Source organism: Lingula anatina, chromosome 1 (assembly GCF_051362555.1).
Source record: "Lingula anatina isolate TDL-2025a chromosome 1, LinAna3.0, whole genome shotgun sequence".
In the NCBI taxonomy this organism is placed as follows: domain Eukaryota; kingdom Metazoa; phylum Brachiopoda; class Lingulata; order Lingulida; family Lingulidae; genus Lingula; species Lingula anatina.
In genome coordinates, this window is record NC_141767.1 from 39,314,431 (window position 1) to 39,334,983 (window position 20,553).

A 20,553-nucleotide genomic window follows, 5' to 3' on the forward strand; every position below is an offset into this window, starting at 1 on the left:
GTCTTTTACGAAAGACAAATAGGCTATATATCTAAGTTTAAACTACTATTTAACGTGAACAACATGTAGGCTTAGGCCTACCTACGATTAGGCCTATAGATGATCTGGGAAAATGTTGGAAGTTGCAACATGAAGTTACCTAATAATATATTGGGCAAAAATAGGCCTACAAGTACATGTGATGCCCTGGTACAACTAATAAAGATTTTAAAAGGCCGTTTTCAAAAATTCATTTGGGGAAAAAGCAAGCTCTTAATCCGCCCCCCCCCCCCTCCCAAACACACTAGGCCTACCGACCACTTACTCTTAACACCGTGTAGGTTTGCTTTGTCAGTCACATATATCTTTTGGTGAGTATTCTTTTGCTGCACCCAGAGAATGGAATTAACTGCCGCTTTTACTACGTAGGATATGTAGGCGCTCCGGCTTCTTTTAAAGAGGAACACAAGACTTATCCATTCAAAAAAAATTAGGCCTATTAACAGAATTTTTATAATTGACTTTTTTAATTCAGTGATGAAGTTACGTATTTAATATATGGCATATATATATATATATATATATATATATATATATATATATATATATATATATATATATATTAATCAATTTTTCCTGTTTCAATCAATTTTTTCTTTTCTTTTACTAGCTTTTTATTATACATGTATAACAGTACCCCCTTACCAAAAAAGTGTCACCCCTACCGCAATTACGTACATTGCTACATATTTTTATATCCAGCTCTTAAGTGAGAGGGAGCGGTTGACATAGGAGAGAGTTGTAACCCACCGGATTGCCAGAGGGTTGGGTTGTTCCATGAGAACCATTCAGAGGGACAGACAACATCATAACCAACCATGGGCATTATCGCCTGGGTAAGGCTGACCGAAGGAAAACCACACCCAGAGGAGAAAGAATGTTAATACGAATGTGAAAAAATTCCCTTTAGAAGTTAAATAAAGAACAATGTTTTATGACATCATTTTCTGTATCACTTGCGTTAGGGGTGACACTTTTTTGGTAGGAGAGTATATTTTCACTTCAGGCCAGTAGTGGCCAGCACTACTGTAGGCCTGTAGTCTACTGATTTTGATTTAGACTCAAAATAAATATTATAATTATTATTCTGGTTCCGTTTAATGAAAATATACATCACAGATACGTTGCAGGAGGGTGAAAGACCACTGAATCGACAAATAAACCATAGAGTAGATTTGCGAGGCAGTTCCTATGACAGGGTTATCCAAATATTAAATTTTACATTTTTAATTTCAGTTCGTTTATTGCCAACTGCTTGATTAGTTTTCTGTCAGTTTTTCCAGTAAGTGTTTTCGGAAACTCTGAGCGTGTCAAAAAGTACTTTGGTGCCAAAGACAAACCATCGGGTCCCACGGAAAAGCGAGCCTTACACCATTCTTGAAGACCATCTGCTGTGTGTTCTTCGTTAAGGATTACGCTTGCACAGAGCTCCTCTCCAAGCCTTGCATCTGGCACCCCAACAACGACAACTTGTTTGACAGCAGGATGCTCTGAGATAACATTCTCAACTTCTGCAGGGAATACCTTGATAGTCGCACGTTTTATCATGTCGTCCTTACGGCCGCAGATTTTGATTTCACCATCAGCATTCATCATTGCGATGTCTGAAGTGTGGAACCATCCAGCATCGTCCGATGCTTTTCTTGATGCTTCTTCGTTATCCACATAACACTTGGGTAAGATCCAAGGAGAGCGGAAGCATAGTTCTCCTTCTGTGTCAGGAGGGATATCTAGACCATTTTCATCAATTAATTTGGCCTCGACACCGTTGACTACTTTCATGGTATCGCTGTACGTTGTTATTGTATTGAATCGTAAAGCACCAGAGCCAACCTCAGTTGATCCGTAACCATTAACAACGCACTTAACGTTTGGAAAAAGAAGCATGATGTCTTTTGTAGTGTTCATGTCCAGGATTTGACCACCTGTGAGTATATACTGGAGACTAGGTACGTCGTGCAGCGAGGGGTCGTCGCGGCCAAGTAAATCAACCATAAAATAGCGCATCATTAATACGTGGGTGCATCGTTCCCTCTTTAATATTCCCATCACAAAGTCGACCTCTCCATCGGCTACGGTTATGGCTGTATTCACGGTTACCCCTGTAACCCCATAAACAGCCATTACCATAAGTGTATTGATCCCACCTAACCAAGCCAATGGGCGGTCGTTGAAACAAATGCTGTCTTCTTTGACTTCCAGCATTTCATTGAAAGAGGAAAACTGCAGGAGGAACCGGTGGGTGTATTGTACTCCTTTCGGTTTTCCAGTGGAACCCGACGTAAAGAAGACAAAGAGCGGATCGTCTGGGGTGAAGTTCTTTGCATCGGGCAGGTTATGGTGATCGAGAGCATCTTTCTCAATTAGTGAACACAAGCGAACAGAAGACCCGGAAATTCCATCAGAGTTGGGACCAAAAGTAACAATGTCTGAAGTCTTCTTGGCTATTTCCTCGCAAACCATTTTTTCTTTATCTGTTCCAACGTACATGACCAACGCCAGGCACGCATACTGCTCCATATTGTTAGCTAGGGTGTCTAAGTTGCTGAAAAGAAATCCATTGCATCCGATGCGACTCAGTGCCAGCACAATTAGAAAGTATTCATGGCAGTTTGGAGCAAAAACGGCGATGCGGTCGCCCCGCTTGTAACCACGCTGATACAGTGCTGTCGCCAAGGCAATGGACTTCTTTTGAAGTTCGGCAAACGTCCAACAGTCTCTTTGAGTGCGGCTCTGGTAAACAACGACGGCATGTTTGGAAGGAAGTCGTTTGGCAGTTGCGTCAAAAACCTCTGGTAAGGTTGCATATAAATAGGGAGAGGGCGCAGGGTTATGGTAATAATTTCGCCGGGAAAAATGTCCAATTTGATTCATATTCTTCTTCTGGTAAGTAAAAAAAGAAGTTTTGAAATCAAGCAATACCAAAGACATATAATAAATTCACTAACACAATTTAAAACTGGGGAAAGAAAACTTACTTCAATACTCATGGGGTAAGAAACCCAATTCTATTTTGTGCAGCTGCTGCATACACCTTGCGAAATTCGGAATGGAGGGCAGATGTTCGGTGCGCTGTTTGTGTCCCAGTAATGATATAAGAGGGGCAGATATGCAGAAGAATTATGTATTAAGCGTGTGAACAGCATGGCCTTTAGGCCAAAGAGCTCATATCTTGAAGTTATGTTTAATCTGTGGTCTAGAATAAGGTCAATAATTATATAGTTTTCTTTTATTCAGCAAGTTGCAAAATATATTAATAAATTTTAGAGAAGCTTTGTTACCAACATGCGACTAAAAACCCGTGGCATAAATTCATTGAAATGTTTAGTAATGGATTTATATACGATCCATTGGTGTTGTCAGCAGTATATTATTAAACTAGTTTGACAGTAAGGAAGCCAAAATGTCAAATACTTGACGAGATATTTCCCCAAGGAATTACACAAAGTGCATCCCTGTATCATTTTCTAAAAGGTTTATCATTTAAAATAGCGTTTTTAGTTTTGGCTTCTTAAAAGTGATAATCGCGCTTTATATTGCATAATTGCTTTATTTATTGAATGTTTCCACCAGTGCACACATTTGTACAAGAATTGTTACATGAGACAGACAGATTTGACATTGCAAAATTTACTTTTTAGGCACGAACTTTCCCATTCGCCCGAGTTTGCTACCAACCATATGCAGTGGGCTTCCGATGATCTAAATAAAAAATTATCTGAAGTGCAGTTCCCCTTTTTGCCCTTAGACTAAGTAAATACCGTTATCTCGGAGATACGACTTGGTTATCCTGAGTTAAGAATATAACCCGTTCGTAAACCTGTGAGCTACAGTAAAGAGCTTAAGGAGCAGCCAATCGAGAGGCTTTATTTTTCCCTGCGGTAAGGTCTTTATGGAAGTTTTTTTAAATCTTTATAAAGTGTCTTTTTTAAAAAGCGCAGTATGTGCAAATAACGACAAAAGTGCAACATCTTAATTTCTAATCGTTCAGAACAAATCTTTCATTTTTCCCCCAAGTCACAGTTTAAGAAACATTGCTTTTACAGCATACATGTAGGTATCTTTATACATTATTCGCATAACATGCTGCTGAAAATCGCAATTTACAATCATGAAAGTTTCTTCTCTAGAAAGCGAGAATGGATCGAATGTGCGCAATACATATGCCGCGCAGAAGCTACCGCCATGGGCCTCAAACCTCCATTTATCCATACTCGACACTTTCGGAGGTTTTTGACGCAACTGCAAAACGATTACCAAACAAAACCGCAGTGATTGTTTACCAGAGTCGAGCTGAAAGAGAATGTTGGACATTTTCAGAGCTTCAAATAAAATCCATTGCCTTGGCGTCGGCACTGCATCAACGAGGCTACAAGCGTGGTGACCGCATGGCCATATTTGCTCCCAACTGCTCCGAATACTTACCAGTTGTGATAGCACTGAGTCGCATTGGGTGCAATGCTTTCCTTTTCAGCAACTTAAACAGCCTTGTTGGCGACGTTGAGCAGTACGCCTGCCGCGCTTTGGTCATGTACGTCGGAACCATCAAAGAAAGAAAGGCATGCGAAGAAATAGCCAAGACGACAACGCAAATTATCACCTTCGGTCCAAACTCTGTCGGCATTGCCGGGTCTTCTGTTTGCCTGAGTACACTGGTTGAAGAAGGACATGCTCTAGGTTACCATCAGCTGCCAGCCGCGGAAAACTTCACCCCGGATGATCCGCTCTTTGTCTTCTTGACGTCTGGCTCCACAGGAAAACCAAAATGTGTACAGTACACACACAGTTCGTTTCTTCGTTTCTCCTCTTTCAGCAAAACGATGGCAGTTACAGAAGACAGTTGTTTCTTCAACGACCGGCCAATGACGTGGATCGGCGGGATGAACACTCTGCTCACGATAGCTGTTTTTGGTGCAACGTCAATAACCATGAATACGGCTTTAGTCGTTTCTGAAAGAGATGTCGACTGTGTTATGGGTATATTAAAGACGGAGCGATGCACTCACGCAGTAATGATGCACTATTTCATGGTTGATCTACTCGCCCGAGACGACCCCTCGCTGCTCGACGTACCTAGTCTTCAGTATATACTCACAGGTGGGCAAATACTGGACATGAACGTCGCAAAAGATATCATGCTACTTTTTCCTCACGCGAAGCACATGATTAATGGCTATGGTTCAACTGAAGTTGGCGTGGCCTCCATAAGACAGTTCACAGGCAAACCGTGCTCAGAATACATGGTAATCAGTGAAGGTGTTGAAATAAAGCTGATTGATGAAAATGGTCTAGATGTTCCTCCTGACACAGAAGGAGAGCTATGCATCCGCTCTCCTTGGATCTTACCCAAATGCTATGTAGATAACGAAGAAGCATCACGAAAAGCATATGACGGTACAGGTTGGTTCCACACTTCAGACATAGCAATCATGAACAATGATGGAGAAATCAAAATCTGCGGCCGTAAGGACGACATGATAAAACGTGCGACTATCAAGGTATTCCCTGCAGAAGTTGAGAATGTTATCTCAGAGCATCCTGCTGTTAAACAGGTTGTCGTTGTGGGTGTACCGGATGCTAGGCTTGGAGAAGAGCTCTGCGCATGTGTTGTTTTGAACGAAGGGTGTGAAGCAAAAGGCCTGCAAGAATGGTGTAAGGATCACTTTTCGGTGGGCCCTGACGGCATGTCACTGGCACCAAAGTACTTCGTTGTATGCACGGATTTCGCAACTACAGTCACTGGAAAAACGGACAGAAAATCAGTGAGGCAACTGGCAATGAAGAAGCTAAACATGCAGTGACAGTTTTACCGTAACTTAAGAAAGTTGCAAAACCGTAACTTAAGAAAGTTGCAAAACACGTGAATTTTAATGAAATAATTATGTGATGATATTGAGCTGGCATTAAAAAAATGCAAAAAAAAAAATTGTTATTATATCCTTATTGCCCTATATACAGTATACTACATGTATGTTGATAAGCATCACTCTACACTGTAATCCCCCCCCCCCCCCCCAAAAAAAAAAGTCGACAGCTTACCACAATATGGAGCTTTCCTGAACTACATGTGGAGGATGCAAAATAAGTCACTTTGATGAATTTGAAACTTACTTTTGTATCTCGCGGTGGTTTTGACGAAGTAAAAAAAAATTAAAGCAAAAGTTTTGCCGGGCCTGCATGTTTATATTTCAATACTGACATTTTTCATTTAATGGAACGATCTTATCTAATGAATAATTCATTGACCCAAATGTTGCTTTAATTCTGTCTTTAAGACAAAACATCGATGTCATTTTCTACCGGTGTATGTTTCAATAATGTTTAATTATTTAATTCATAACACAAGGGGTGATATAAATAAACTGGTATATATCAATAAATGGGGACGGAATAGAGAATATACATATGCCTATAGATGTATTTTTTTCCTATTCCGTCCACATTTTCCCCATTTCAGACCAATTAATTGAATCGATTTCAAACAATAGGAATAATGATTGTCTCATGACGTAGTGTTATGCCTTCGTGCCCACAATTACGCGAAATGAGTAGCTGATCGATGATTATTTGACTCCTTACTAAGACATGGCGTTTTTTAATACCAAGAATATCTTTTGCCCCAGCGGTCGGTGTAAGTATTGCTTTCTTCACTAATCCACAGTAAGATTACGGATATATCTATGGACTGATGGACTTTTTATATGTCCTGTGAAAGGATGGGGCCAGTGCCCTTCGCGCTTGACAGTCCTTAAAACGGCATCGAGGGACCCCTGTCTTGGTCAATTAGACCTGCTCAAACATTAAGGTATGAACGCAGTTCCTTTTTGTTTGATTATCGGTATTAAGTTTGCGTGTATTGATTTCGGAGACAAAAACAAACAGACAACGAAACGGAATGAGGTGTAATTAATGATTATTACAGATGACTGTGCAGGTGCCAGCATCTCAGCAATTAAGACACTAGGCGCTTAAACAGAAGGCAGCAACGAATTTTCTTGAGAGTTCAGGGAATCGCAAGTAGGCAGTATTCATACAATTAGAACATTCTAGTATTTAGAACAAACGGACATTGGTTTATACCGTGAAGGCAAAAGTGTTTTTCTAGTATAGGGTAAATGTTATACGGTATATAAGTAAACTTTCAAATCTAAACATTCCGAAGAGACGCAATGGGCGACGAAGGGTTAGACAGCTTTATGCAAGAAAGCAGCAGAAGTTATAAACACTGTAGAGTGAAAAATTGTGCGGATCTCGCTTCCTTAAAGAGACAGACCCATGACATTGATCTTGAACGCAAGTTAGCCGCCAGCACGTTAGACAGGGAACAGAAAATGCTGATGGTGCAATTGAGAAGAATGAAAATGGAGCAGGAGATACACGCTCTGTCCCACCACTCTGTTTCCGGTAAGTAAACTATAGTTTTAAAGCGTGGAACCTAAAATATCAGATTCTTAACTTTTTTCCGAAGTTAAAATTCTGGAGAGTTCAACTGCACCTTCACTTTAATAATATTTTACTATTTTGAACAATTTTATTATTATATCAAAAAATATCTCAGTACTCAAATCGAACAACTTTGAGTGAACAGAAAGATGAAATTAACAGTTATCTATGCGAATGATGGAAAAAATCTACAAAATTACAAAATACTAGCACAAATGTTTACAAAGACAGAACCATGTCCATGAAGATGACGCAGTGTTTTTTACATTATATATTCAATCAACCACTAGTCCGTCAAGTTATCGATTTCTTTTGATGTTTTATTTTTATCTTTTAAGCGTTAAAGAAAAGTAAATATACTTTACAATAAACGACAATCGCTAATCTATTGCCATTAAGTATGACACATCTAATAAAATTATAGATCTAATAGACGACGGAGTTAGAATAATGTATTGTCAAACCCAGTGAAAGGTGACTCGAAAAGAACCTCAAAATACCAAAATGTTACGCACAATGCCAAAGTTCAAATTATTTCTTACAGTAAAGGTAGACCATCTCATTAAAAAACAAGAACACAATAGCGGTAAGTGTCCAAATTCGAATACGTCCGGTAAGTGTCCCAATCTATAAGGAGTAGGCAGCATAAACATGACTATTCAAGGACAGTTGATGATAAAAATAAAAATATCCATTGTACTATATCACTGAATCATTGACTTGTTGATTTCGTATGCTCTTTGGTACTATAAAATGCCCCGGCCGTACCATAAACCCAGAACTCACAATATACAATAAAACGAAAATATTTACCAGAACTACCATCTAATGACGTCGGTCACCGTAGTAAATGTGACAATCCCATAGAAAAGGAGGCATGAATTTTTAACTTAATGTCAACATGGTTATTACTTCACTCGTGAAGTCTTAATTGAAAAATCGTTATTATCCAATGCGACTCGATGAATCCTAACTACTGGTATGAAAGAGGTAGTGTGATGGCTCTCAATAGATACGTAATACAAAATCGATAGAAATACGTCAGTAAAAGAGGCGTTGTGTTTGTATAACCTCTCCAAACTTTACCGACTATGTTTAGTATCTGTTATACAAAGCACTAAAAGAAAAGTATAAGAAAGAATGGCTCCCTAGGTTTGTACAGCCAGGAATAGACGTTTCAGTGAAGATCGTGAGTTAGTGTCCAAAACGAATAAATACTTGTCTATTTTTGTCAGTCGTCAAATGATATTGCACAAAAGAGCGCATATCATGATTTTTTATACAATAACTCACGGCTTTTGGTAAAATAGGTTAATATTAAGATGAGAAAATAGGCCCTTACAAATAAGAAAGCTGTTAACACTTACTGAAAAGGTATGTTTTTTAACGAATATTTTGACCACTTTTTCGTGCATTTCTCTTCAAAACAAAGAAAATCTTATGCCATTTTTATGAAATGATCTTATTGGTGTTTGTTCAACTACAAAGGCATATGTCCTCATTCAACACTTTTTCTTTTTTCTCATCATTTGTTCATCAAGATGTCCCCGTGCCTACAAAAAAACTCCAAATCAACAAACAACAGTCTCTTGACTTAGAACCTGCTCCTACCAAACCTGATGACGTCAGCGACCCTTACCCCATCAGTTTTGGGCGCGCCCCTACGCCCAGCGACATCGGGTTCAGTAGAGTCAAGGTGGAAGATGATGACGAAACTGGCGAGGAAAAAGATGAAATTAAAAACACAGTTGAGGAATTGGGTAAGAATATTATCTGTTCCATTTCTGTTTATTATAGTAAAGAATTGTGTGAAAATTGAAATGATGAGCTACTGCAAATGAACTGCGCCCTGCATGAAATAACCTGGGCATCGTAGGTTAGGCAAGGTCTTTATTTGGTGAATAATAGATTTTTCGGATCTTAAGCAACAATACACATTGTTATGTAGAATCAATAAAAGCAATTCAATATGTTAATGTGACATATAGCAACAATGTTACTAATAATGATTATTGCTATATTTTAAAATCAGAATAGTATTTATTTGTTAAAAGAAATTATCAAACCCACGCAACATGTTTTTTAAATCTCTGTTGCAGGACTAAAATATGCTAGAACACGAGGTCGCCGTTTTTCCAGAGAATTTGAAGACCTTCATATACATACTGCAACGGGCTCTTTGCTCCCCCCGCTCAAAAAAATCCCTTATCGGTCAAACCTGCTTCCACCCATGTCTCATGGTGCCAAAACAGGCTCCTCGTCCGATCTCACCGTGTTACGAGAATTGGAGCACTGGCCTGGAGATCCTGAGGCAATCAACTCCGTTCGAAGGAGCAGAAAAACCGTCGAGCAACAGCATAGTGACTTTATATTGAATCGAAGCGAGGAAGGTCATGAGCTTAACCACCACCAGGCTACCGCCGTAAAATTTGCCCAAATGCGCCTTGTTGGAGCAGAATTTCTAAAACGACACGAAGGAGAACGACCAAGAGCTGGATCAGTTGGCTCAAGGCCAGTTTCCAGGCTAGCCACGTCCCGGTGCGGGGCAGCTACACCTTCACCCCGCTCTGGTGCCAGCACCCCGATAACGTCGCCAAGGAGTGAGATGAACACACCGATAGCGAGTTCCAGGTGCGTTACTCCAATGGACAGTACACAAAGAAACCATCTTGTAGAAGAAAGGTTCTTGCAAAAAGGTGACACGAGACCAAGAAGTCGAACTGTTAGTGGAACCTATGACCCCTCTTTAAATGTAAGACACAAACCGCCTCTCCCTGCCGAAGTCAATTTGTCGCATCATCAAATATCACCAAGAAGAAAAAAGCTGCGAGCACAACTATCAGGTGAAGAATCACCAGCTAAGGAACAGAGCTCATCTTCATCGTGGAGTCACAGCGATAAAATTGATGTGAACGACACGTCAAAGCTTGCAGAACAAGGAGCACGGAAAACCAAAAACAGCCCTTCGCCAGAGGGCGCCAATGTACACGACCAAACGCAACCAAGAAGTCGCTCAAACTCGTTAGGCTGCGAAGGTGGAGTTACCAAAAAGAAACTTCAGTTAACAAAATCAAACCCATTTCCCGTCTCATCCGGACGAGATACTCCGGGGTCGTACCCAAACCAGAGAACCAAAAATGTGATCGTAATGAACGATAACCATCACCCACAATCTCCCGCACGCCACCGCAGACTGTTTCGCGTCTCCGGACTAGCTCAAGATCATCAGCGTGCGCCGACTCCGGGTGGCGAAACTCTTGCTCAGGCACCACAAAACGCCTTGGCCAACGGATCTCATGACTCAGAGGACGCTCACGTAAACACTGACCAAAATTTGCACATCACTACTCTTAAATCGCCAGCTAACCATAGACGTCGGTTGCGTCCGGCCTTGCATCCCCCAGAAGGATATCAATTTGACGACGTGGTAATACATGCCCATGAGACAATTGAGAACGGCAAGAAAGAACATACTTCACAAGACTCGGGGAAAACGCGTCGACAGCTTACCCCTATTCCTGGGAGTGTGTCGGCTGAAAATGAAGGGTGAATGTCTGGTTGTATTGCTCCTTACTGTTAACCTTTTCTTTTCCATTTCTGCTTTCATTGCTCATGCTAATGTACAAGTAGTTATTTCTTATTTTATAAATAACGGCGAACCTTTCTGTCAATTCCCAACGCAAAACGGAACTAGTTACCGCCTTTCTGTTACGTTGTTGCTGTTGTTGTTGGCAAACTCATTTCCGTATTGTGCCATTAACTATAGCGCTTTCAAGTATGTTCTATTAATTGGTTCTCACCAATGAAAATGCCAATACAAGTTCTGAAAACGTCAACAAAAGAAACTAAAAATTACACTTAGCCTTAGGTTTGGGCGATTTTAGTCCATATAATGTTCATACCTCAGTTAAATGTGCTACTGTATCTTCTCTGTTGTACAATGCTTCCTGTTGTTCAAGCTTCCCCTTTCATTTGCAAAGGTTACATTATCATTTCGATCTTTTGCATGCGATATCTGTCTGCTTTTAGATACACGTTCGTCCCATGGCATCAGAACGCCCTCCCCAGCGTCCAAGGTGACCGACAGGTGTGAGTTCTCTTAACGACGAGGCGTCTGGCATGGAAATAAACACTTGGAAAGGATCCAACGGATCATCCCTATAAAGATATATTCGTTACTGGTGGCGCAACGAGGGGTGTGAAGTTGAATCATTTTGCATTTTACTGATAATACGTGTGCACTAAACAAAAATATGAACGCCCCACGTGATTTATGTAAAATGCAATGGGCTACGGATAAAACCCACTTTGTATGATGAAATATATATTTATAACCCTTAACACTGTTTTTTTTTTCGTAGGGCGTTTATATTCTTGCTCGGAGTATGTTGCACAATTAGTTTTCTGGCAAAGTCAACAGACGCAATATATAAAGCATATGGCATGTTTGATTTAATGTCTTTTTAGTGGAGACTGGAAGAGCCATCGTAAATGAATCGATGACAAATTAATTACAAATGCTTCCAAGCCTGTGATAAAACGCTACGATAATAGGAACAACATAACGCCAATTCATGTAAATCCGAGAATAGTTCCGTTTGGCTGTGTGACTAGTGGTTTTAAGACGTTTCACTTACGTATGCCTGAAGGAATGGGTGTTTTGTACTAAGTCCTCCACACGGGTCTCAGAGAATATTTAAACCTGCTTATTAACATTTTTCATATAGCGCACACAAAAATGAACACCGGGAAATCACATGATTCGTCATTGATTGGCAAAACACTTTATTACGACGCCTCCTACTGCACATTGTATATGATGGCAAGGATCCTTATGGCAATCCGGGGATACATCAATGTTTTTCTAAAAAACATTTAAGAGTCCAAACGTGTGACCCTAGAAGATTATAAATAAAAAAGGGTTTTATGAATGTTTGTCCATACCTTGCTTTGATATGACGCTTGGTTTACTCTAGCAAACTGTTAACACAGATCTACATGTATTTCACGCATTAAAATGTATGATATAAATAAATAACTGTTCATGGCTCTCCAATACTGAGGTTGCCTTGTCTCTCAATCACAATATAAGTGTCACAATAACAATAAATAATAATAAATAATGATAACACGTCTACTATAAAATACAAATTAAATAAACATAAACATGCTAATATATCAAATTTGTGTACGAGGACCAAAGTAACGACAGCAATAAGCAATTTTAGTGTATTTGATTTTTAAACTGCATTTCGCAAAATTTCGCCATACACAAAATAATGTACTGGGAAGATCTAACAAACTAGATAACTGCTACAGTAAACTCTTATTTCAAGGAACCATTCACTACACAATTCTGTCATGGACTTCATCAGATCTCTTGTTCGACTTACATACAACATTCATGTTTTGTGATAATATGCAGAAAGCTCATTTGAGCTAAAAAAAAATGTATGTTTGACCAATGTGAATAAAAACCTGAAACTGTAACATGACGACAAGCAACCAAAAGTTGCATTAGTAGGCTCAAGGTCAGTTTTAAGATTAGTTAGTTCCTGCTGCAGGGCAGCAACACCTTCAATCTGATCTGGCACAAGCATCCTGATATCAAGACCTTGACTAGATGCAAAAGCACACAAATACCCCAGTACTGTGTACCAGTAACTGGTAAAATAATATCCAAAAAGGCAGCTACCTTATCCATGCATGTAATGTTAAAACACTGAACATAAAAACTGTTCAGTAAAATAATTCAAATGTGGACAGTCATCCATTACTGCACATGTTTTTGTTCTGAAAAAAAAAATGAAATATAATAAAATGAACACCAGTTTTACAATGGAATAACTGCCTGTGCAGGTTAATATGTACAAAATGTTGAACTGACAATACAAGTCTATTAAACATGAAACATGCTTTATATTTAAATATTAAACAAATAATTCTAAAATCACAGTTATCTCGGGATCAAATGTTTAAGCATTGTTGATAAATGACCAAAACTTATAAATTCATTTGACAGTTGAATATCAACTAATATACATTCTAATAAAAAAAACTAATAAAACACATATTTTTGTGTCTGTGTCTGTCTTACCTAATATATTGCGCTTACACAGGGGGCATGTCCTATTCTTAATTAGCCATGTGTCCACACATTTTGTATGGAATTCATGGTAACATGGAAGAACACGGATTTTCTGAAATTAACTTTGGTATTATTTTTGTGCTGATTATTCTTTTAATTAAGAAAAATATAAAAATGTTTTTAATTGAAAATTGGTAAAAATTACATCACCTTTAAGAAGATTGACAAAGATTAAAAAGATTCCATTCTTATGCATTTAGCATGAAAATTCCTGAAATGTTAAAATTGAAATTTAGACATATAATACATACCTGTCTATGCAGAAAGACATCTAAGCAAACAGCACAGGTATCTCTCTCACTATCATCATGCTTTGAGGTATGGTAACGCCTTGTCTGCATTGACGCTACTGCAGTGTGTGCCAGTTTACGCAGGGCAACCTAAAAACAAAGGCTATGCTTTGCAATTTACTATACTTAGTAAATTTAGAAAAAAAAGGTTGATACACATGCACTTTCACAGCACATTTTCTAACTGTGGATTATTTTATTCCATTTGACACCCATAACAACAACCCATTTCAGGAATAATCTCCGCCGAATGCATAAAAATACCTATTAAATACACTAAGATATCTCCTCCTGGTGGTGTGGCCAACAGTACTATATATATGCCACCTCCACCTGGTGGTAAGAACAATTACATCATACACTACCTCCACCTGGTGGTAAGGATCCTCAGTTCTTCTCCTCCCAGCTTTAATCAGCAGCAGCAGGAAGAGTGTGGCAATGCTTGAGAAGAAGACACTCCAGAATTGGGCAGGGTCTGTCTGCAATTATGTATACTAATAAGCATTTATAGCACGACAGAGGCCAGTGTAGGAAGGGATGGAGGGACTTTGTAGTCACCCCAAAAGAGGCAATAGGCATATTTAAGTATTTATATTATAATATTATATTCATCTACTCTCCATATAGCTGTTTCATTTCCTGCATGTGTCTCAAGACAGTACAAAGCAAAGCTACTCACCATATTCATGTAACACTCAATGCATATACTTACAAAGCAAAGTTTAAAATCAATATACCAGTACACATGTGTATAATGCACTTCATACTTATTGTCATTTAAAAAAAAGTAGTCAAATATAAACAAGTTTGAATATCTAAAAACTCATTTCTAGACACTCTACTTATGTAATAATGTTCTAGAGATGAGGCTGGTCCAGATACCTTGGTATCATCCTCCTTGCCCAGGCAGACCACGCCCTCCCACTCATTGAAGGTGGCCACTCCACTGGATCTGCCACACGTGGCCCAAAGGGTGAGAGTGGAGATTTTCTTAAAATTATGAAAATTATGGCCATAAGTTCATATACTGGTAGGCAACCAAATATTTTGTATACTATGAATAACTTGTTATTTTTTCTTCTTCTTCTTTCAATTTTTTATTTCTTTATTTTATTTTATTGTTTTTTTATGTAATCCAACAGTTTGGTAATTGGCATTTATAACCTATTATTTCTGATTTTGCTATGATAGTGAAAAGGGTGAAGCAACGATCTGGACACAAGAACAATTAAAACAGTTGAAAGGTGACATTTTAAATATACTTTCTTACCTGGAGATCATGGATAGAGGTATTGTATGTTATCTGCACCAAAGCTTTGATTTTGCTAAAATGAAACATCATATTTGTAAATCAAAGCCCACTAAATGTACTTACAAACTAAGATGTGCTTTAGTATGGTTATAAATTGAAGGTGTTTATAACTATAATTATAGCATTTACATGATTAAAGTATCATCATATTCTATAGAAAATAATTTGCACAGAAGACATTATCGAGACACTACAGTACATTTCAGATTGAAAAATGGAATTATGTACTGGTATAAATACCAATGTACCTTAATATAAACAATATGTAAGATATCAAGGAGTAAAAAAAAGTTCATTTGCAAACATCTCCCTTCGAAAGAATAAAGGGTCTACCTTGTGAGAACTTCAAGAAAAGCAGTAATATTTTCAGCAGCATAAATCACAACTACAGGTCTACTGAACACTTGTGGCACATCAAGCTGAAATGGAAGTTTAAGAACACCACTAGACCACATGTAGAGATGTGGAGAATGTGAAACTGAAAGGTGTGACATAAAATAGTGTAAAATATAATATAATATTCTAGGATCAACTGTGGTGCAGTTATGGCAGAAAAAGACATAAATTTACAAGATTGCACAACCATAAATTACTGAGACCCTATTTCAGGCTGTTTTACACTGCATTTGACAATGTGCAAAGTGTAAATAATTGCTAAAATATTAAATATAGACATACATATCTCATTCAGAAAAGTTATACAAAACAGCCATGCAAACCTCTTTGATGATATTCCTATTAATAGTGAGAATTATAATGGCTGAGGCTCCCAACAGCATGGCCTTCTTTACCTACAAAAAACAATGAATTTTAATTCTGACTTGAGAATGAGTTAATAACAAGTGCAAGTGAAATATAACTAGAGGATCAGAGAGGCGATACCGCCTCCGAATATTGTACCACCAGCTGGAGCAAGCGCATTCGTATAGACCCCCACATACACAAAATAAGGGACACAGCCACCAGTCTTATGCTTGACAAGCTATAAAAATGCAATCAACAAGAATTTTCAAAATACGCAAAAAATATATATAACTTAAAATGGTACAATCAAAGTTAAGTTCATCGTAAGGTAGGTCAAAGGTCAATTTCAAGGTCGCAGTAAATTGCCAGTATATGACTTCCTATTCAACTTCAATAGTAACTATGGACCTATCTCTGCCAGGTTTGGAGTTAAAAGAGAAAGAAATTAGCAGAGTTCAGTTCATGATTATAAGTAGGTCAAAGGTCAATTTGAAGGTCACATATAGATTGCCAGTATATGACTTCCTATTCAAATCCAATAGTAACTACGGACCTATCTCAGCCAGTTTTGGAGATAAAAGGAAACCAAAATTTGCAAAGTTCAGTTCATGGTGAAAAGTACGTCAAAGGTCAATTTCAAGGTCACAGTAAGATTGCCAGTATATGACTTCCTATTCAAGTCCAATAGAAACTACGGACCTATCTCTGTCAGTTTTGGAGATAAAAGGGAAGCAAAATTTGCAATGTTCAGTTCATGGTGAAAAGTAGGTCAAAGGTCAATTTTAAGGTCACATTTAGATTGCCAGTATATGACTTCCTATTCAAGTTCAATAGTAACTATGGACCTATCTCTGCCAGTTTTGGAGACAAAAGGGAAGCAAAATTTGCAAAGTTCAGTTCATGGTGAAAAGTAGGTCAAAGGTCAATTTTAAGGTCACATTTATATTGCCAGTATATGACTTCCTATTCAAGTTCAATAGTAACTATGGACCTATCTCTGCCAGTTTTGGAGATAAAAGGAAAGCAAAATTTGCAAAGTTCAGTTCATGGTGAAAAGTAGGTCAAAGGTCAATTTTAAGGTCACATTTATATTGCCAGTATATGACTTCCTATTCAAGTTCAATAGTAACTATGGACCTATCTCTGCCAGTTTTGGAGATATAAGGGACTAAATGTTATAATTTTGGAGTTACCATAATGTGCCTTAAATTTCGAACAGAAAAAATTAATTAAAATAAAGAAAATGTCATTTTGGTCAAAATTCTTGAAATAGGAGGTGCTCTGAAGTTTCAGAAGTTCAAGTTTGATGAAATAATGTCATTTTTGAACACAAGTTGTCTGCTTTGCCAAGCCTTATGTTTTATTTTTCCAGAGTTCAAAATTTATTATCCATTACCGTACTGCACATTTTGCTTTTACCACCAATATGTACTTTTTGATACAGCGTAACTCGAAAACCGTATGGAATACAAAAAAACCGAGACCACCTCCAGTATTGGGCTTTACATGCAAAGTTCAGTTCATGGTGAAAAGTAGGTCAAAGGTCAATTTTAAGGTCACATTTAGATTGCCAGTATATGACTTCCTATTCAAGTTCAATAGTAACTACGGACCTATCTCAGCCAGTTTTGGAGATAAAAGGAAAGCAAAATTTGCAAAGTTCAGTTCATGGTGAAAAGTAGGTCAAAGGTCAATTTTAAGGTCACATTTAGATTGCCAGTATATGACTTCCTATTCAAGTTCAATAGTAACTATGGACCTATCTCTGACAGTTTTGGAGATAAAAGGGAAGAAAAATTTGCAAAGTTCAGTTCATGGTGAAAAGTAGGTCAAAGGTCAATTTTAAGGTCACATATAGATTGCCAGTATATGACTTCCTATTCAAGTTCAATAGTAACTATGGACCTATCTCTGCCAGTTTTGGCGATAAAATGGAAGAAAAATTTGCAAAGTTCAGTTCATGGTGAAAAGTAGGTCAAAGGTCAATTTTAAGGTCACATATAGATTGCCAGTATATGACTTCCTATTCAAGTTCAATAGTAACTATGGACCTATCTCTGCCAGTTTTGGAGATAAAAGGGAAGAAAAATTTGCAAAGTTCAGTTCATGGTGAAAAGTAGGTCAAAGGTCAATTTTAAGGTCACATATAGATTGCCAGTATATGACTTCCTATTCAACTTCAATAGTAACTATAGACCTATCTCTGCCAGTTTTGGAGATATAAGGGACTAAATGTTATAATTTTGGAGTTACCATAATGTGCCTTAAATTTCGTACAGAAAAAATTAATTAAAATAAAGAAAATGTCATTTTGGTCAAAATTCTTGAAATAAGAGGTGCTCTGAAGTTTCAGAAGTTCAAATTTGATGAAATAATGTCATTTTTGAACACAAGTTGTCTGCTTTGCCAAGCCTAATGTTTTATTTTTCCAGAGTTCAAAATTTATTATCCATTACCGTACTGCACATTTTGCTTTTACCACCAATATGTACTTTTTGATACAGTGTAACTCGAAAACCGTATGGAATACAAAAAAACCGAGACCACCTCCAGTGTTGGGCTTTACATGCTCTACAAAATGCAAAAAAGAATGGGTCTCTAGCATTAACGGTTCCCGAATTAGAGACAGTTTTCAGTTTCGGTATCTTATGGCCGCTACTCCCGTGAAAATGCACCGATTGACCCCAAATTCATGGAGATGAAAGATGACCTGAAGGGTAACACTTTCCAATAATATTATTGGTTAAGTCTGTGTGGTGTCTGAATAACAGGGCAAAAAAATTTTTTTTCGTAAAAAATTTCATTTTTTTGAAAATTTTGGCCCATTTGACCTTGAAGTAAAGGTCAAAGGTCAAATCCAAGGGAATATTTGAAATCTACACATATGACTTTTGGAAAGCCGTCTATAGAAATTTTTCCCGTAACTCCTTCCGTAGGGTAGATAATTAGCATTTAATTTTGCCATTTTTAGACAAGGGTGCATTGCAATGAGTGCCACACCCAGACCCCAATACCGACAAAGCCCAAATTTTACATGGAACGAGTTGAGATTATAGGTGACCTAAATCCATGAGATGGGTATGGGGGGCCTTACCGTCTAGGAGGAGAAGCGGTAACGGTAGCCGTCCGGCGGAGCCGGCGGAACGATCCGGACGAGACCGAAACCATGTGTACAAAAATTATCCTTACACTTCATCATATATATATATATATATATATATATATATATATATATATATATATATATATATATATATATTTTTTTTTTTTTTTTTTACTTTTTTGACTTTTCAGTATTTTCATTTCAATGTTTGTTTTCTCAATTAGTACTGAGATAAGTCTCTCATACATTAAACAGCTTATATTCAAGCATAAGAAATGTGCACATACACATACATATATGCATTCCTACAGTTTACCTTCTCAATCACTGTGCACTGTGTATCATTGACTGCATACGTGTCATCAACGTTGAGAGCTGAGTAGTCTAACACTGCTATCCACTCATGAGCACTCTCCTGGTGTGGTGAGGAAGAGTCATCAAGTTCACAGCGAACAGGGACCTTAAGTGAGAAAACGTTCAGGGTAACGTAAGATATATAAAATATCTAAAAAAAAAATCTGGGGGGGGGGAGATGTAAGAATTAAATATGTCGAATAACTTTTTGGTAGTTGCGTAACTGCACATTCCAAAAACACTTGCACGCGATCAGTCATTTTAATATCATAACTGCAATTGCAAAAGAAGGCTCAACCTTGCTTTATGAAACTGAACTGGGATCATCTTAAATGTATATGGATTTTACATACCTGTCTAAGCCGCCCTTTCACATTTTTCACCTCACCGACTTTAGTAAATGCTCCCCTCATTTTCATGCCATCTTGTTCCTTCAGTTTACCACCCGAATCTTCGAGTTTGTTGACAGTGACATCAGCTTTGCGGTCTGCATTTGTAGGCACCGCTATCAGTATCAAAAGTGCACAATTCAAAAGGTGCATATTTTTCACATTAGAAGTAGAACTCCTAAATATAGCCAGGTTGGTTAAAATTACCAACCCGACGTCCACCATGTTTATTTACACTACATGCCCTTTCCTTCCTCTAAATATCAAAGATTCAATGCCAAATGGCAGGTGCACTTACTACCAGCTGCTCTGATACAATGTACTAATTACATCATTACAGACTGATGGCAAATAGCTAATTGTTCAGTTTAGGTATAGGCGATAATTGGATTAAGTTTACTTAGGTGTGCAACAAAAGTTATGCAATATTTCTCAATGACAAATGAAAAAATTGGTGATATTGCAAGGGAATTCTTGAATCAACGTCTAATAATTTTGCAATAATAGTTGGTTTAATTTGGGTGTAGCCTACTTCAACCACGCTGTACGAGTGAAGGTTATTCTGAAAACAGCTGGTACTATATGTATTTATAACCGGTATACCTACAAACATGTTGCTCAATGTAGGCCTTACATGGGAATGAAAAATTGTGCATTTTTGCATATTACCTTCAAAGTATATGCCTGCATGCGGTAGATCTACTGTACAACCACACAGTGTGTGCTTTACA

At 37.9% G+C, this 20,553-nt stretch overlaps 4 protein-coding genes across 5 annotated transcripts; 2 read left to right on the forward strand and 2 right to left on the reverse strand.

Annotated features, from left to right (window-relative positions):
* Positions 1 to 1,107: 1,107 nt before the first annotated feature.
* LOC106180348 (medium-chain acyl-CoA ligase ACSF2, mitochondrial-like) lies at positions 1,108 to 3,730 on the reverse strand. Its single transcript, XM_013564314.2, has 2 exons — positions 3,018 to 3,730; positions 1,108 to 2,922 (listed from the first exon to the last, which is right to left on the reverse strand). The coding sequence occupies exons 1-2, from the start codon at positions 3,027 to 3,029 to the stop codon at positions 1,258 to 1,260; spliced, it is 1,677 nt and encodes a 558-aa protein (XP_013419768.2). The 5' UTR covers positions 3,030 to 3,730; the 3' UTR covers positions 1,108 to 1,257.
* Positions 3,731 to 3,777: 47 nt separating this feature from the next.
* LOC106180354 (medium-chain acyl-CoA ligase ACSF2, mitochondrial) lies at positions 3,778 to 6,041 on the forward strand. Its single transcript, XM_013564321.2, has 2 exons — positions 3,778 to 3,920; positions 4,170 to 6,041. Exon 2 carries the CDS (start codon positions 4,179 to 4,181, stop codon positions 5,838 to 5,840), a length of 1,662 nt encoding a protein of 553 aa, XP_013419775.2. The 5' UTR covers positions 3,778 to 3,920; positions 4,170 to 4,178; the 3' UTR covers positions 5,841 to 6,041.
* A 524-nt stretch (positions 6,042 to 6,565) lies between these two features.
* On the forward strand, positions 6,566 to 12,345 carry LOC147764342 (uncharacterized). The gene is made up of 4 exons (XM_087000180.1): positions 6,566 to 7,443; positions 9,024 to 9,242; positions 9,582 to 11,028; positions 11,512 to 12,345. Exons 1-4 carry the CDS (start codon positions 7,209 to 7,211, stop codon positions 11,573 to 11,575), a joined length of 1,965 nt encoding a protein of 654 aa, XP_086856306.1. The 5' UTR covers positions 6,566 to 7,208; the 3' UTR covers positions 11,576 to 12,345.
* Positions 12,244 to 20,075, reverse strand: LOC106180358 (RING finger protein 215). 2 transcript variants are annotated; one of them, XM_087000182.1, is made up of 10 exons: positions 19,787 to 20,075; positions 19,396 to 19,539; positions 15,952 to 16,023; positions 15,566 to 15,651; positions 15,191 to 15,245; positions 14,803 to 14,910; positions 14,292 to 14,399; positions 13,882 to 14,010; positions 13,580 to 13,682; positions 12,244 to 13,275 (listed from the first exon to the last, which is right to left on the reverse strand). In XM_087000182.1, exons 1-10 carry the CDS (start codon positions 20,045 to 20,047, stop codon positions 13,256 to 13,258), a joined length of 1,086 nt encoding a protein of 361 aa, XP_086856308.1. In that variant the 5' UTR covers positions 20,048 to 20,075; the 3' UTR covers positions 12,244 to 13,255. The 2 variants fall into 2 exon arrangements, with proteins under 2 accessions (XP_086856308.1, XP_086856307.1); XM_087000181.1 differs by having other exon boundaries at positions 14,286 to 14,399; positions 19,787 to 20,074.
* Between the last annotated feature and the right edge of the window lie 478 nt (positions 20,076 to 20,553).